Source organism: Antennarius striatus, chromosome 14, assembly GCF_040054535.1.
Source record: "Antennarius striatus isolate MH-2024 chromosome 14, ASM4005453v1, whole genome shotgun sequence".
NCBI lineage: Eukaryota > Metazoa > Chordata > Actinopteri > Lophiiformes > Antennariidae > Antennarius > Antennarius striatus.
In genome coordinates, this window is record NC_090789.1 from 1609614 (window position 1) to 1626665 (window position 17052).

The 17052-nt window shown below is 47.3% G+C and overlaps 1 protein-coding gene across 1 annotated transcript; it reads left to right on the top strand.

The window, feature by feature from the left end:
* Positions 1-9192: 9192 nt before the first annotated feature.
* Positions 9193-13131, top strand: eomesa (eomesodermin homolog a). Its single transcript, XM_068333047.1, has 6 exons — positions 9193-9893; positions 10213-10367; positions 10995-11116; positions 11243-11401; positions 11488-11549; positions 11630-13131. Exons 1-6 carry the CDS (start codon positions 9193-9195, stop codon positions 12414-12416), a joined length of 1986 nt encoding a protein of 661 aa, XP_068189148.1. The 3' UTR covers positions 12417-13131.
* Positions 13132-17052: the final 3921 nt, after the last annotated feature.

Sequence of the window (17052 nt, forward strand, 5' to 3'; positions counted from 1 at the left end):
ATAATGGAGGGATCAGCAGACTTCTTCCTGTTTTGACAACCTGGCGACGACGGCCTGCTCTATCCTACACCTTTTCTCTGTGAATTATCCCCAGCTGCATACCATGAATCATGTTTACCATTTTTTTTCCCCTCCCTCATGAATATTCACGCCGAGCGTTTTTGCATATAGCCTATCTAAATAGAAACGGATGCTTGTGGATTTCAGACGCGGGTTAGCATCCATCTGTAGCTTCCTGTTGTTTTCTGACACGACGTCTGGAGACGTTTTCATTCAGATTGAACCAAAATAAACGTTAGAATTTAACTCCGACTACAATTTAATTCCTTCCCCCAACTTTCCTGGTACTTATGTAAGCGGGAGTCTCATTAAACGCTCTTTGCGAGTTGTCTGGAGATGTATCTATCCGTTAGCTTCCGAAAGGGTGTCATGTGTATGAATTATGCTAACAGGATCTAATTAGCAGATGCAAATGAGGTTAGTCAAAATTGTACTGAAAAGACAGAAGAAAAGCTCCATGGGATAGTTGGAGCTCGACAGCTCACCAACCGCCCCCACGCTGGGCACCAAATGTGATGGTTCGCCCCTGCTGCTGCTCTATACGGGAGGCAGGACTGAACCATAAACATGGGTGTGGGGGTGGGGGGGGACAGCTGTGTGAAACCGTGGGGTTTTTGTGCGTTAAAAACCCGACTTTGACACGTCAAAACCCGACTTTGACACGACCTGGCTCCGGATCGGAGTCGCATCTTAGATGTTACGTCACGCTTTTTGGTGGAGGTCTTCTCCTGCTAGCAGCCAAAATTACCCCCCCTCCACTACCCTCCCAAGTTCCTCACACCTCAGATATTCATCCCCCTGCATGTCCCACGAGAAAGAAGTTACACAAGCAGCTGATGGAACTCCAGAATCCGGCGTGAAGAGGACTCACTAACGGCAGCCGCCTACGAGCGCCTTCCATTCTGACATCAGCGGCCTCAGAAGCTGGCAGGACTCGGGGAGCGTGCCTTCTGGCCCTGGCAGGGAGGGAGGCCAGCGGGCCATAGTGCACACACACACACACACACACACACACACACACACACACACACACACACACATACACACACACACTCCATCCTGCAGTGGGAGTCGCGGCTAAGCTAACTCGGGTGCAGTTTGCAAGCAGCGACCGGTGACTGTGGTTGGAATCAGGAAGTTAGAGTCTGTTGTTGTTGTTGTTGTTGTTGTTGTTGTTGTTGTTGTTGTTGTTGTGTTGACTGGAAGACTCCACATCGAAGGTGACGATACGACTAGAATAAAACTGTTTTTTTTATTCTAACTATAATAATACAGGTGAGTCCAGTTTGTATCAACTTTATTAGCAGCGTCACACCAACGTTGGTTTCCTGTTGGTTCTGCTAGCTTGGGAGTTAAAGAACAAACTTAAGAACAAACTGGACGACAAAGTTAAGAGTCTAGGAACTCTGTCTGCCATTAAAAAAGCTTTTAAAAACTTGACTTTGTAAGGATTTATTTCTGACGCAAATGATGGTTAAAGATCAGAAAGAGAACAGAAATAATGGAAGTTCTGGTCCCGACTGACCCACGGACCGGTACCGGTGACCTTACGTTGTTCCATTGGCGTTCTGGTGCTACAATCTTGATCTCAAAGTGATTTAAAGTAAGTTTTGGTGAAATGTAGTGGGGAAAGTGAAACAGGAAGTAGGTCCAGGGTGGTGTGACACCTCCTACACCTACCAGCTACCTCCTCTGTAGCGTGGGCGACTCAATGCTAACCTGAGGTCTGGACCCCAACTCTGCTCACCTAAATCCAGAGGTTCTGATGGGGGTCTATGTGGATTCGGAGCAGTTGTGACCCCCCCTCCCCTCCCGTGACCCCATGTGACCTTTACCGATCAACAATCTATAAGCAGCAAACAAAACGGGCGACTGCAGCCTCACAGGACGTGGAAACAAAGCGGTTTTCTTCTTTGTTCATTTCGACTGCAGCAGATCCCCTGTCTTCACACCTCCCACGTCGGTTTAGCATGTTGTATTATCCCCCCCACACACACACACACAGCTATCCGTGTTCCCACACACACACACACACACACGCACACACACACGCTTCCACGGTCACGCGGCTGCAGCGACCGCCACCTCGGCCCGGGGCTCCCCTTTTGTCTGCCTCGGCGCTGAAGGTGTGATCGCCCCCCCGCCCCACGTGTTGAGGAGGTGATGTAGGGGGGTGAGGGGGACGTTTTTCCACAGGGTGGAAGGCATCGAGTGGGCGGGGCTTCTGCCAAATGGTGATTGGGATCCGGCGCGGACCGCCATCGGGGATCCCCTCCCCAATGGAGGGCGGTTAGCGTTGAGTTAGCGGCGCTCCAACATGTGGTTTCCTCCGTCCACAGGTTAGCTCGTCACGCTAACGCTACCTCACACGTAGCATCTGTTGTCATCTCTAGTCGTTTGTTTCTTCAGCAAAATGAAACCTGATTGGATCGACGGCGTTAAAATAAACCAACGTGATTATTCTTAAATTACAGCTAAACCTCGACTTACGTCGCTAATCGGTTCCAGGAAACACGACATAAATTTAAAAAATGACGTAAATTGACTGAACTTTATTTCTAAATGCTTTTTCAATAATATTTGGTTAATATTAATCTATTTTAAACTGAAAAAGAATAAAAATTCATTTTTTAATATACAGTAATCCCTAATTTCTCGCGGTTAATGCGTTCCAGGAACCACGCACAAAAAACAAAATTCTGCGATATAGCGACAAACTATTTATTTTATTATTTAAGGTAATTTTGGAGTGTTTTATTATTATTATTATTATTATTATTATTATTATTATTATTTTAAGTGTTTTATTATTCATGGTAATTTTTAAGTGTTTCTATAATAATAAAATGATGTAAAATTTTTTATTTTTATGTGTATTTTTTTTGGAAAAACGACGTATAAATCAGAACGACTTAATTTGAAATACAATAATTCGAAGTTTACCTGTAAGTAATTTTTTTTTTCTTGTAATTCTCTGTAAATTTTCCTCTCATCCTTGTAGGATTGTAGCCAATCATAAATTTAAAAAAATCTACTTCCTGTTTTACATCCCTGCTCTCTGATTGGTTGTGCTGGTCATGTGACTGATCCCTCACACGGATATTCTTGTCCTTTCAGGTAAATAAACTCCGTCTTTTCTGGACCGGGTTGGGGGGGGGGTCCAAGCCGGTTCCGCTCATCAAGGTCTCCAACCGGGGGGCGACCGAGACTCTAGACCTCTATCGCGTCTGACCCCCCAGCACAGAAGGACACAAACACTGAACAGACGCTGGTAGGAGAGCGCCCAGGCGGGGGCCACGTGACTTGGATCGACTCGCTCACGGCTGTTCGTCTCCTCGACGCCCACCGCCCCACGTCCACATATATACCTGTCAAAAACCACACCTCCACCAACGAAGAAGAGCCCCCCGACCCGGGAGCGCCTCCGCCCGACCTTTCGCCTCCAGATCCGACCACGCCCGCTTTGTTCCGACTACCCAGAAGGCCGTTCTCTGTCGGCCCTGCACCATGGACCGCTTCCACGCTATGTGGGAGTCCCTGCTGTTTCAATGGCTGCCAGTCCCCCCCCCCCCCTCTCCCATCAGCGCGTTTGGCTCCGTAACGGCGGGAGCCCATCTGATGTGGCCCCCCCACACCCATCTGATGAGGGTGTGGGGGGGTCGAGCAGACGCGAGGGGCCGCAGATTGTTGTAGAGCATTTACATGTAAATACAGACCAGGCCCGGATCCGGGTTCAATATTGAAGGTGTCCACTGCACCCAGGTCCCGTGTGTGTGTGTGTGTGTGTGTGTGTGCATGCTCGTGCATGTGTGTGTGTGTGCATGCAACTGCAATGGCGAAACACACACACGCGTGCATGTGTGTGTGTGTGTGTTCCCATGTATGATCCAGTACATCTAAATTATACAGCTGCCAAATTGCTGCAAATGTTTTAATACAAGCGCATTCTGTGGTCTCTAATTATATCTAATGGCTGCTGGATTGGTCTCTTTAGAGCAGGAAGCGGCGCCTGGCGAATATTTAATGAGGGGGGGGTGGAGACAGGAAGTAGAACCAACTCTAGGTGGCCTTTGAGGCCTCGTCGCCGTGTGAACGGAGTCCAGAGGAGGATGGAGATGCCGAGGCGACATTCCCACGTCGCCTCGATGGAGGGGTGGATTGAGGGGGGGGGGGGTCAACCTTAAACCATTAATCATGTCTACATAACCCCCCCACCACCGCCTCTAAGTCAGGGCTTTCCTCTATGTGGCTCTAGAAGCTTTCATACCGGGGGAGGGAGACGTGTTAAAACTCTACATTCTCACTTCTGACTCACTGATTTAACCACATTGAGGCAGCGGCAGCAGCAGAATAGTCCTGTGGTGTAAATCTGTTAGTGCTCCGAAAAAAAGAAAAAAATTTAAAGAAAGAAAGAAAAAAGAGAAAGAAGAAGATGAAGGAGAAGGAGAAGATGAAGGAGAAGGAGAAGATGAAGGAGAAGGAGAAGGAGAAGGAGACGACGACGCGTCCGGCCTTGAAATGCAGTTTCTGAGTTCCTGGGCGATGTGATAAAAGCCCGTCGTGTTCGGCGGTAATAGTGCCGTGGGAACCGACGTGGGCGAAACCGGGGCAAGGGGTCGTCTCGGTGGTCTTGGTTTGATCATACGTTCCCCTCCCTACCCAAGCCTGAGCCTTAGATTGGGGGGGGCGACCCTTCCTTACACCTCACGTTCCAGGGAAAACAGAGATCCCAACTTTTAGCACCTGCCGTTCAGCTTCGGTCCCTCGTGTCGAGTCCGGCCCCCCACCCCCCCACACACATACGGGAGATGTGGGTCAGCAAAGGTTGATGCCGTAATGGGGGGTGTTAGGAGTCAGGGGGGGGTGGGCACTGGACTCGCATCCAACGTCAATGTTTTTTTGGGTTCTCCAGAACTACAACCGGAGCGGATGGGAAGCCCCTCGCCTCCATAACGTGTACCTGCTGCCCCCCCCTCCACACACACACCCTGGAGGGGCCGGGGGTAACACTTCCTATAATGCAGTAATCCAAAAATCATGTTACCATACCTCCAGGGATGAAACAGAGTGCAGCTGCAATCCTATTTCCCTCAATGCAACCCTTATTTTTCCCAGATTTGCCTAAACCTGCATCTCGACTGGCTTCCTTTTAATCCCCCCCCCCCCCTGGATTGCGCCGACCATCCGTCCACGCATGCATGCGGATGTGTATGTATTTTAAAATGCATTTGGAGAAATTCAAATACTGGTTCATGCACGGGGAGGAGAATTCCCACGACTCCCGACAGCGACTGACAAGAAATGTCAGGATCACTCGCTCCGCTCGGGAGGACATCGGAAACACCCCCCCCCCCACCCTAACGTAGATTTTTTTACATATTTCCGAGTAGATGTGATAAAACACGAAAGGCCCGAGCCGGCGCGGTTAAAACCAGGAGGAAAACGGCGTTAACAAAGAGATCAAGTACAGTGATCCCTCATTACTCGCGGTTAATGCCTTCCAAGACCGCCCGCAAAAAAAAACAAATTCCGCGATAAAGAGACAAACTATTTATTTTATTATTCACGATAATTTAAACGTTTATGAACGCTAAAACGTGTATTGAACCACCGTCTACCTTTATTACCTTTTCCCACACTCTCATAGACTGTTTAAAACACTTTTGTGCCTCACTTAAATCCGAGACTCGCGGAACGTAGCGCACTTCAGGATGTCGTCAGCATATAGCACGCACGTACGGTATAAGAAAGAACGAACGAAAGAAAGGAAGAAAAGGAAGGAAGGAAGGAAGGAAGGAAGGAAGGAAGGAAGGAAGGAAGGAAGGAAGGAAGGAAGGAAGGAAGAGAAAGAAAAAGAAGACATTCTTTTTAAAATTACTTCTGAATCACCACCCTTCAGAATCTGGGTCCTGGCCAGAGTTTCTTCCTCAATGAAGGATTTTTTTTTTTGACCCCTAGTTGCTTATACTTACTATGGAGGGTTCTGTTGGGTTCTGTTGACTATCACATGACCACCTACTAAAAATCAGTGATGTAGTGAAGAGCGAATACGCGAGGGATTATGGTAACTGATGAAAGCAATATGCACCCGGACAGGAAATTGATGAACGCTGTCACCTCGGGATGTTTGAAACCAGCGGCGCGTCGGTAACTTAAGCTCGGCGTCGCCACGGAAACGCGGCTTTGATTAAACGTTAGCCTGAAAAATATACCGCAGGACATGTTTGATAAACTCCAGGAATAAATTCTTTCCAATAAAAACGTTCTTGAGGTTGATGATTTGCGGAGGAGCACGACTCCGACGCTGCGCACATTGAACTGGGGTCCTTTCCCAGCAACCCCCTCCCTCCAGGGGTCTCGGTGGCGGGGGATCTCTAATGAGACGTGCGTTATTAATCCTTGCGATGGGGGACATGAATCCAGCCCAGAGCAAAGGCCCGAGCGGGCCATAAAATGGAACGCGGCCCTTTCATGTGCTCTGCTGATGATCTACTCTGACAACAATATGGGAGGACTTCCCTTCCCCTGTCGCGAGGGCCCCGGGCCCGGGGCCAAAGAGGGTCACCCCAGACACACTTGGGCTTTTATAGGTGGTCAAGGAACATGCTGACAGGTCACCAGTGGAAGCTCCTTTATGAGCGGGGGCCGAACATCCAGCTCATTTGGAATTAGTTTATTTACAGGCGGCGTGTAAATCACCTTTACTCCGTTTCCTTCAAACGCCGACGGCGTCTTCGGGGTCATTCTGGAGAAACCGACGACCCTCCAGACGACAAGGTTGGGTCGGTTCTGACTTTATGATAGAGACGTAAACACGATATGAAAGATAAAAATGACTTCTTACCCCCCCCACCCCCCCCCCCACCACCACTTGCCCCCTTTTTCGTGAGAAAACTTTAATAGAATAAAACAATTTGCCGAGCGAGTCCGTCAGGTAAATGAGGTGTCGACAAGTCGGGTGTGAACTGCTTAACTTTGGCTCCATGTATGCAAATGCAGCTCCCTTTTGAACTATGCCACCCCCCACCCCACCCCCCCCACACACACACACACAACCCTCCCCAGCTAGTAATGACAACCAACAACGCCTCAGAACCAGAGGTGTCACTTTCGTTTTTCTTTTTGCATCCAAACAAAAATGACATTTTAATCACCCTCCTGGTTTAATTTCATGACCTTTAATAACATTTTTATTTTTTATTTTTATTTTTTTAACAAATGGAGTGACGTCATCGCCCGTCTGCACCTGTTTGAAGAGGATGAAGGTCAGAATGAATGATGGATGGATCACAAGAAGCAGCTCGGTGCGTCGTGAGGCGTTTTGTTGTGTTTTTGTCTCCGTGCACCAGTCTGTGTGTGTGTGTGGGGGGGGTGGTTAGAGAGGTGGGGGGTGGTTAGAGAGGTGGGGGGGGGTTGATTGACAGCTCGTGCGCTGCGCGCGTGTCGCTCCGGTCCCCCGGTGGCACAATGACCGGCTTTACCGTCCCGTTCCTGACGCGAACCAATCTGCCTCCAGCCGAGACGCTCCCTCAGCTTTTCACAGGTTTTACCCCCACCCCCGGATTCTACGCCCCCACCCTCAAGATTTAACACACACACACACACACACACACACACACACACACACACACACACACACACACACACACACAGATGCAGACACAGGCGCGAGCAGAGGCGCGTAAAGATGATGTAACGCGAGATCCGCGCGTAAAGAGCGAGACTTAACTAAACCCTTAACCAAGTTCTGGTGATCGGTCACTAGGGAGCGCTGTCCCCCGGCGGGGGGGGGGGGGCTGGTGGGATCTCAGGGCCCCGAATGGGACAGTTTTTAATCCTGACCTCCCCGGTGCGCGCGTGTGCGTGGGGGCAAACATACAAAGCGTTTTCACTCCGGTGATTCATTCGTTCTTTTTGCCTCATGAAGGTTCAGATGAGGTTGGAATTATTTCTCTACAGACAGGCCTCCTTCAGATCCAGATTTAAATATGATTTACATTTAATTTACTTCTTTTAAACCCCTCCGTTCTTTAAAACAAGAAAACGAAGAAAGGAAACTACATATTTGCTCTTTTTGCGTTCAAATATCCCGAAATTCATTCGGCCTGGAATTAAAACGAACGAATTTAAATGAATTAAATTATTATTATTATTATTAATAATAATAATAATAATAATAATAATAATAATAATAATAATAATAATAATAATAATAATAATAATAAATGTTAATCTCTTATTTCTGGATGGATAATTTCAGAATAACTCAAAGGTTGAATTAAAACACGTTGAACTGAATCCTTCGGTTTCACAGCAGCAGGTTAATTTTATTCAAACAGGCAGTGAAATATCGTTTGGAACAAAAGTCCATTTACAGATTTTTTTTTTCCTGTCGTGGGCTGAGACCAGATTTCGGGTCCACCTTTCCATTCCTCCACGCAGCCGGTAGATTTATGACAGCCCAGCTTGAAAACCTGGAAGTGGAAGAAGCGACGGAAGCCAATTATTTGGAAAAAAGACACACGTGGGATTTTTTATTTTTTTTAACCTTTAACAGTTAAAATAATTCTGTTTTATTTTTTTCTGAAGACGCGTCTTCATGTTTGAGTGAATGGAAATAATCTATAAATCCATAAAGCGTCTCTGTTTGCGTTGGAATCTCCACTTCAGGCCGGCGCGTAAACTTTGGAGGAGGCTGGAGATGCGTGATTGATTTAAAGCAAATATAAAATGTTAATTCTGTTCCTTTATATAAAAAAAAAAACATCCCGTTTGTATTTTTCACGAAAATCCAGATTTTATTAGTCAGGAGACGTGCGTAAAAATGTCATCTCTGTAATTTCTCCTCGGCTTTTTCTAATTGAATTAAAGTAACGCGTCCATTGGTTGCGGGGCGCGCTGGAGCTCCTCCTCTACCTCCTATCCACTACATGTGATATATAAGAGCCGCAGGAGATGTCATGTCCAGCCCATAATCTGATCTGAACACCCTGACGTTGAGGAGAGCCTCCTTCCATCGCTGCTCAGGGAGGGAGGTGCAGGGACACGACCGCCAGGGCGCCGGTGCGTTGGCTGAGCTTCGCTCTCCTTGGACCCTCAACACTCCTCTTCATCAGTGTCAGAATCAAAACAATGCAGTTGGAGAACATCCTTCCCAGCGCCGGCATCAGTTTACCCAAGACCTTCTACAACCTCTCCACGTCGGACAGCGCCAACAACAGCCCGCGACCCCCGTCCCAGCTCGAGTACCAGGAGGTGGACCGGACGGACTCGGAGTCCAGCAGCGCTCCTAAGAAATATCTGGGCAACGGGATGCTGGGGGAGGCGGAAGGGGGGGACGCGTTCGCAAAATCCGGGCCCGACGGGAGGAAGGGCTCCCCGGTGCTGGGGGAGGACGAGCTGACGAGCGGGCGGCGGTACAACATAGACGACCTCGGCTCGGACAGATACTTCATCTCGTCCAGCCAGAGCTCCGACATGTCCAGCCCCTGCTCCCTCTTCCCCTACGCGGGACAGACCGGCTCGGTCTACACCGGGTCCGGCGGCTCCCGGTACCCGGCGTCCCTTCATTACGGATCCGTCCTGCCGCCGACCGGCTTCTCGTCCTCGTCTGTGTGCACCGGCCGCAGCCAGTTCAGCAGCGGGGGGTACCAGTTCAGCCAGGGCCCGGGCTGTTTGTACCCGTCCTACCCCGGGACGGGCACGGGCATCGGCTCCATGTCTCTGCCGGGTTCTGTGGCCGGAGCCCGGGCGCAGGTCTACCTGTGCAACCGGCCTCTGTGGCTGAAGTTCCACCGGCACCAGACCGAGATGATCATCACCAAACAGGGCAGGTAAACAGATGCGCAACCGGCGCCCCGGGGGGGTCCAAGTGAAACCGACCAGACTAAAACATGAAATTCGTTTCTTTTATTTCCACTCGTCCAGTTTCTTTTTATTTATCGACCTTTAAATGTCTATTTTACCTCCTTTTACGCACGAACAACACTTTACGCACACAGTTTGTGGTCCGTTTGAAAAGGATTCGCTGCTTCACACGGGAAGATTCGGTTGAATTCGGGTCATTCGATTTAATTTAATCGATTATGATCACGTGACTGCTTTATTTGTGAGCAGCTGATGGATTGTGGTTCTGGTTCGTTCTGTCTGCAGGCGGATGTTTCCGTTCCTCAGCTTCAACATCACCGGCCTGAACCTCACGGCGCATTACAACGTGTTCGTGGAGGTGGTTCTGGCGGACCCCAACCACTGGCGCTTCCAGGGGGGGAAGTGGGTCACCTGTGGGAAGGCGGACAATAATATGCAAGGTGAGGGGGGGGGGTCCACAAAACTTAAAAAATTTAGTTCTGGGCTTGAAAGAATTTAAAATTCTGAAGCAAATGAGGCCCAGAAAGGAGAAAAAAAAGTCGTTTGAGAGTGTGAGGAATAAATTTGATTTGGAAATATTTTTATTTAAAAATCCACGAAAAAAAATATAATTTAATTTTTACTTTATTGTAGGCTCTTTTGTGTATTTAAATTGAAATCTTCCTGTCATCTGAAGTGTGAAACTGTTGGTAAAATAAACAGTCGTGAATTATTTTTGTTCCTATTTTAAAGAATTATAACTTTAAATACATGTTAAAACACATTTTCAGTTAATGACTGAAAAGAAACCAGAAGAAAAAAATTTGAAATTTTAATCCAATCTATTTTTTGATTCCTCTCCTTCATCTACTAAAAAAAAAAATTGTATTTAATGAAATAATATTAAATATAATCAGTGTTGTTTTGTTTTTTTAATTTAATTCACGAAATTTCTTCTGAGGCCTCAAGATGATTAAAATAGATTCTAACTTTATTTAAATTTAAAATATAACATAACAAAAGGGACAGTTAATTTTTTTAATGTGTAAAAAAAATAATCTTTTTTTTAATTTTTTATTTTATTTCAGGTAATAAAATGTACGTTCATCCTGAATCTCCAAACACCGGTGCTCACTGGATGAGGCAAGAAATCTCTTTTGGGAAACTGAAGCTGACCAATAATAAAGGAGCAAACAACAACAACACACAGGTTGGACGTCAACACACACACACACACACACACACACACACACACACACACACACACACACACACACGCTTCAACACGTCTTCTTTCAGTTGTGAGCTGCTCTCATCACGCCTTTCCTTCCTGCAGATGATCGTCCTGCAGTCGCTTCACAAATACCAGCCGCGGCTGCACATCGTGGAGGTGACGGAGGACGGCGTGGAGGACATGAGCAACGAGGCCCGAACTCAGACCTTCACCTTCCCGGAGAACCAGTTCATCGCCGTCACCGCCTACCAGAACACGGACGTGAGGCCCTTTTTTTTTTACAGCAGTTTTGATGGATTTGAATGAGTCGGAGTCGTCTTCATCGCTTCTCTTCCTCCTCCTTTCAGATCACGCAGCTGAAGATCGACCACAACCCGTTTGCTAAAGGCTTCCGGGACAACTACGACTCGTACGTGTCTACTTCCTGTTCACGTTTAGCTGCCTTTTGACGTTCCCTTAACTGACCCCCCCCCCCCCCTTCCCTTCCAGGATGTACACGGCTCCGGAGAGCGACCGTTTGACCCCGTCGCCCACCGACTCGCCCCGCTCCACCCAGATCGTCCCGGGGGCCCGTTACGCCATGCAGCCCTTCTTCCAGGACCAGTTCGTCAACAACCTGCCTCAGAACCGTTTCTACGCCAGCGAGCGCGCCGTCCCCCAGACCAACAGCCTCCTGTCCCCGCAGGGCGAGGACGCCGCCGCGGCCGCCGGCGCCGCGGCTGCCGCAGCTGCCGCCTCCGCCCAGCGCTGGTTTGTCCCCCCCGTCCAACAACCGGGATCCAACAAGCTGGACCTGTCCTACGACAACGACTACTCCCCCAGCAGCCTGCTGTCCTACGGCATCAAGCCGCTGTCGCTGCAGACGTCCCACGCCCTCGGCTACTACCCGGACTCCGCCTTCGCCTCCATGGCCGCCGGTTGGGGCACCAGGAGCTCCTACCAGCGTAAGATGACGGGGCTGCCTTGGTCCCCCCGTCCCAGCCCCCCAGCCTTCCCGGACGAGCAACTTGGGGGGGTGGCGAAAGACAAGCTGGCGGAGGATAGCGCGCCGCCGCCGCCGCCGGCCTCCAGCTGGATCGAGACGTCCCACTCGCTGAAATCGGTGGACTCTACGGACTCGGGGGTGTACTCGGTGGTGTGCAAGAGGCGCAGGATGTCCCCCGGGGGGTCAAGCACAGAAAACTCCCCCACCATCAAGTGTGAGGACTTGACAACGGAGGAGTACAAGGACAACCCAAAAGGCATGGGCTATTATGCATTCTACACCAGCCCCTAAGACTGTATTTATTCAGGCTGAATATGATTCCTCTGCTCTCCATCCCGTTAATGTCTTCTTTCTCTTTTCTCTAAAGGTGCCAAAGCTTAGTGCCCCCCCCTCCCCAAGCAAGCCGCACAAGGTTATTTTCCCAGGCCAGCCCCTCTCTCACATACCTGAGCAGAAACATGTATAGTGATTGGTTTTTTTGGGTTTTATTTTATTATTTTGTTTTTTTCTTGGGGGGGGGGGGAAGGAATAAAAAAAAAAAAAGAGCATGCCCCTTTTTCATTTCTTATTTCTACTTTTTCCTTTTTTTTTTCTTTCTTTTTTTTTTTTTTAAAACAAATGTGATATTTTCCTCCTCCCGACGTATTTAAAAAAGAAAAAAAAAGATTTTCACTGTCCAGTAATCGTGCACTTTAGAATGTGATGTTATCTTGTACAAACTGTCTTCATGGAGGTGTTATTAAACGGATAATAAACAGCTTTTCACAAAGTCCACGTTTTTTCTACGTTTCTACGATTCATTCAGATTGAGAAAATCTAATTGGGCTTTTTTTTTTTTTTTTCAAAACCTGATCAATAACGACTGACAGATTGATTTTATATCGGTGAATCAGGATGGAGGCCCTCAAAGCTAAAAGGCAAAATAATGTAACTTTATTTATTGAGCATAAAAATCCCAAGCAGGCTTTCTTCTGCGAGTTGAGATGAACAATCAGGTCTCGCAAGTCTCCAGTCACACAATAAATTGTGATAATTTAACAGATTATCACCAAAATCTGACGTCGTAAACGCAAGATTGTTGCTCAAATCGAAGAAGAGGTGCTAACAGGACAGAAGGGTATATTTAGATCTTGTCAGAAGGGGATAAATTATGTAAAAAAATGTACATTAATAGCTTGGTGGACTTCCTGTCTATGAAAATTAAATATTCTATCACCTGGAATTCTCGAACCCAACAGCTTCAAGCTGAAAAAGAGCTGAGCAATCGTTTTCAGGCTACGATTAAGTATCACAAGGTACAAACACCAATGATTCAAACGAGCCAAGTGTGAAATAAATAAGAGAATTCATATATTCTCCACCGGTAGCACCCAGACCCTCCATTCTATTCCTCTCTTTTCACACCTTTAATCATTTATCCAACTAACGCAACTCCGTCGGAGTCTTGGAACACAGGTGAAAAGAAAAATGGTTCATCCTCCATCCAATTAAGGGCAGCAAACAGTTCAACACGTCTATTTATATACCCCACCACCACCACCACCTCCCCAAGCCGACTGCCTCTCCAAAAGTGGCATGGCGGAGATATAATCCGCAAAAGTCATAATGTTCACACACAGGAAGTTGGCTCGTGTTCTCAGCACCTGTTTTCGGTGAGAATACCTCGAACCCGTCGCCCATCAGGGCCCCAATTTGAATTGATTTACATACTTGAATTATAATTAATTCTGTTGTCAGACTCCTTGACAAAGTGAGGAGCCTGACTAACTCCAATTAACACCTCCTAACAAGGTAGAGCGCTTGATTGCCCCGTCCTCCAAGGAAAGCTGTAAGAAAAAGGCTCCTTGGGGGGTTTCAGACTCAGAGAATTTAAAAAAATGTTTGCACTTGTGTGTGTCAGCAAATTGTACTTCTGAGCATCTGATGTTGTTCTTGCCAATGGGAGTTGGAGGTGGTGGTGGTGGTTTGGGGGGGGAGTATCTATCCGTCTTTCAATCCGTCCTGATTGCAGGTGATCTGTCGGACTCCGGCGACGGATCGATAGACTTCGTCTTTTGTCAACCGTTCATGCAAGAATTGCGGCAAATCAATGGACACCTCAACATCATGCTGCCACGAGTCCCCCCGGCCAACGTCGGCTTCAAGGGGAGGCACGCATCGGGGACACAAGCTGTAGACCTGACACCGTCTCGCCGGTTGGGTTCGTATCGAAGCCCGTCGGCGAAATCCGAGCTTCTGGTTTCATCGTTTGGTGATGATGCTGAGAGATGATGTACCAAAAACAAGGCAGACGATGTCTGACCCCAGATGAAGGCCCCGGGCTCTTCCTCACCTTCAGTCAAACACGATTACCGCTCTCGCCGACTAAACGTGGCCGCTGGCAAAAGACTATGCGTCTGGGTTGGGGATTTTTTAGATTAAAAGTAAGATATCAGACGTTTCCTTGTCTTGAAGTGTTGATGAACGTCACCGTGATGAAATGATCATCAGGCCTGATGGTACTCTGTTATTTGATGATAGGATACCCCCCAAGCACAAGATAGATACCCTCTGGAACCTGCAACAGTCTATTCACCACATCACAAAAAGTAAATCAAGGGTAGCCAATCTTGATGCTAACCGATGCTAAGCTCCCGTTAGCTCCCCCTGGACGCTGCTGAGGCAGCGGTGATTTATTCGGACCCTTGTCCTCCCCTGAACCTAATCCGTCAGTTAGAGAGACTCTAGAACGACTGCTCAGGTCTGCGGGGGCGAGACCTCGGTGTGAGAGGAGTCTCACGTTAGCAGGGCCACCTCTGTTTGGGGAAGGGCGGTGAGGTGAGAGGAACCGGCGGCGTGGTAGGGGCGCGGTGTTCCGGCGGGGGCCTGGCTCAGCGGTGCATGGCTAATGTCGGAGAGAGTATCCCGCAGCTAAGCTGCACTTAACAGCACATTGATTTCAAACCCCCGTGTTCCCTCTGGAAGGCCTGGGATGCACCTCAACAGGCCGGACAGTGCCCCACCACCATCTACCCCCCCTGTTCTTCTGGCGTCCCAGAGGCGGTGGACAGAAATCAGGGGCTCCCGCAAGACTCCCGTCTGGAGAGCCATGTTTTGGGGCAACCATGTAGAAAAGATCGGCGGTAAAATCAATGCATTGGCACTTTGATGGAGCGCTCCTGCAGATTTGGGAATGTCACATTCTTCCATCAGAAGCCCCCCACCCCTTGAGGAAAAACAACATGCAACCATGTCCTCTGGGGGGGTTCTTTAATATCCACAGCTGCTGGGACAATACAGTAATCCTTGTTACTTGCGGTTATTGCGTTCCAAGAACCACCCGCAAAATGCGTATTTCGCGATATAGCGACAAACTATTTATATTATTATTTACTGTGATTCAAATATTTATGAACCCTCCCCATACTGATTTTCAACCACCTTCAATCTGTATTACCTTTTCCCACACTCTGATAGACTGTTTAAAGCACGTTTAACATACGGAAGTGCACTTACGGATGCTGTCAGCCAATAGCATGGGCGTACGGTATCACGTGACTAGCTATTAAAAATCCTCAATGTAGTGAAGCCGTGCATCTTGAAGGGCGATTATGCGAGGGATTACTGTAGTCATTTCCAGTGAGCAACGGTAAGTCAAAGGAAGACCTTCGCATTTCTATTCCGACAGAAAGTAGACGAACTTTACTTTTGTAAGTAAAGTTATCTCTCAAACATCACCTCTCCTTCCATTCTGGATCTGTTTTACACAACTTCCAGCACAGGTGGATGCCAGTGTGGTGCTTCTTCCACTTGTCTAACTTCTGACTCATCTCCCAGGTGCATTATTCCCATGCATGTTCCAAGAGCGGTCTTCAGCACTCGTCTCCTGCGCGCTAATAGGCTCTCAGCATCTTTAAGACTCACGGTACAATTAAGAGGTGATAGTTTGATCTCCCACTTCGCAGGTCTATTTCTGAGCTGACGCGTGATACCAGAGGTTGATGGGTGGGAGAGGAAGACGCACTATTTAAAGGAAGCTAAAAATGAGCTAATATGAAAGAACGGAATGCTTTTGCTGCTTGAGGGTTTTTGTAATCGACGCGTTGCCGATGGCGTTCGGTGTAACGATGGCAGAAGTTAACTTACAGGTTGTGCTAAACTGTGTACAAGCGGTAGAGAAATTAGCACAGCTGCTAAAGGTGAGCGCATAATTCATATTTCAAACATGTGCTATCACAGATGATTTCACTTTCAAACCAACACCTAAAATGACAATAAATAACAGGAAAATCTAACTATTTCTCTATCATATATTAACAGAAAGTTTAATCAGCTTCTGCAACCAACTTCTGTCTGCATGGCGGGAAGGAAATGGTTGATGCTGCACCGCCATCTGCTGGTCAAGTACATTTATTACAATCATGACGACATGATACGGAAATGAGTTATTTTAAACCTAAATGATGAAGAGGTGATGAAGATGAATGTGGATTTACCTCATCATAGATATCCTTAAATAACCTCACATGAACAGACATTAAAGCTTCGTTTTGAAATACACACAGTGAAATATTTTCTCCTCTCTGTCATCATTTGTGGTTTTATCATGTTTACACGTGAGTTCAGAAAATTCTAACCCATTTTAGATCGATATAATTGCTTATTGATTGTTTTAGGCAGTTTATTAAATAGTAATTACTTAGGCACAGGCAGAACGAATCATTTAATCAATAACTTAATTATCTTTTATAAATCTATAAGTAGCTATATATCTATATTTATATTGTCATCATACACGCAGTTCTGTGTTTTTTATAGCTGTTCGTATTTGTCACATCAGAATACAGATTCAATTCAATTCAATTAAAAAAACTTTATTTGTCCTCAAAGGACAATTGAAAACACATAAAGCAGTAAAATACACAAAAAAGCAAAATTAAATAAAATA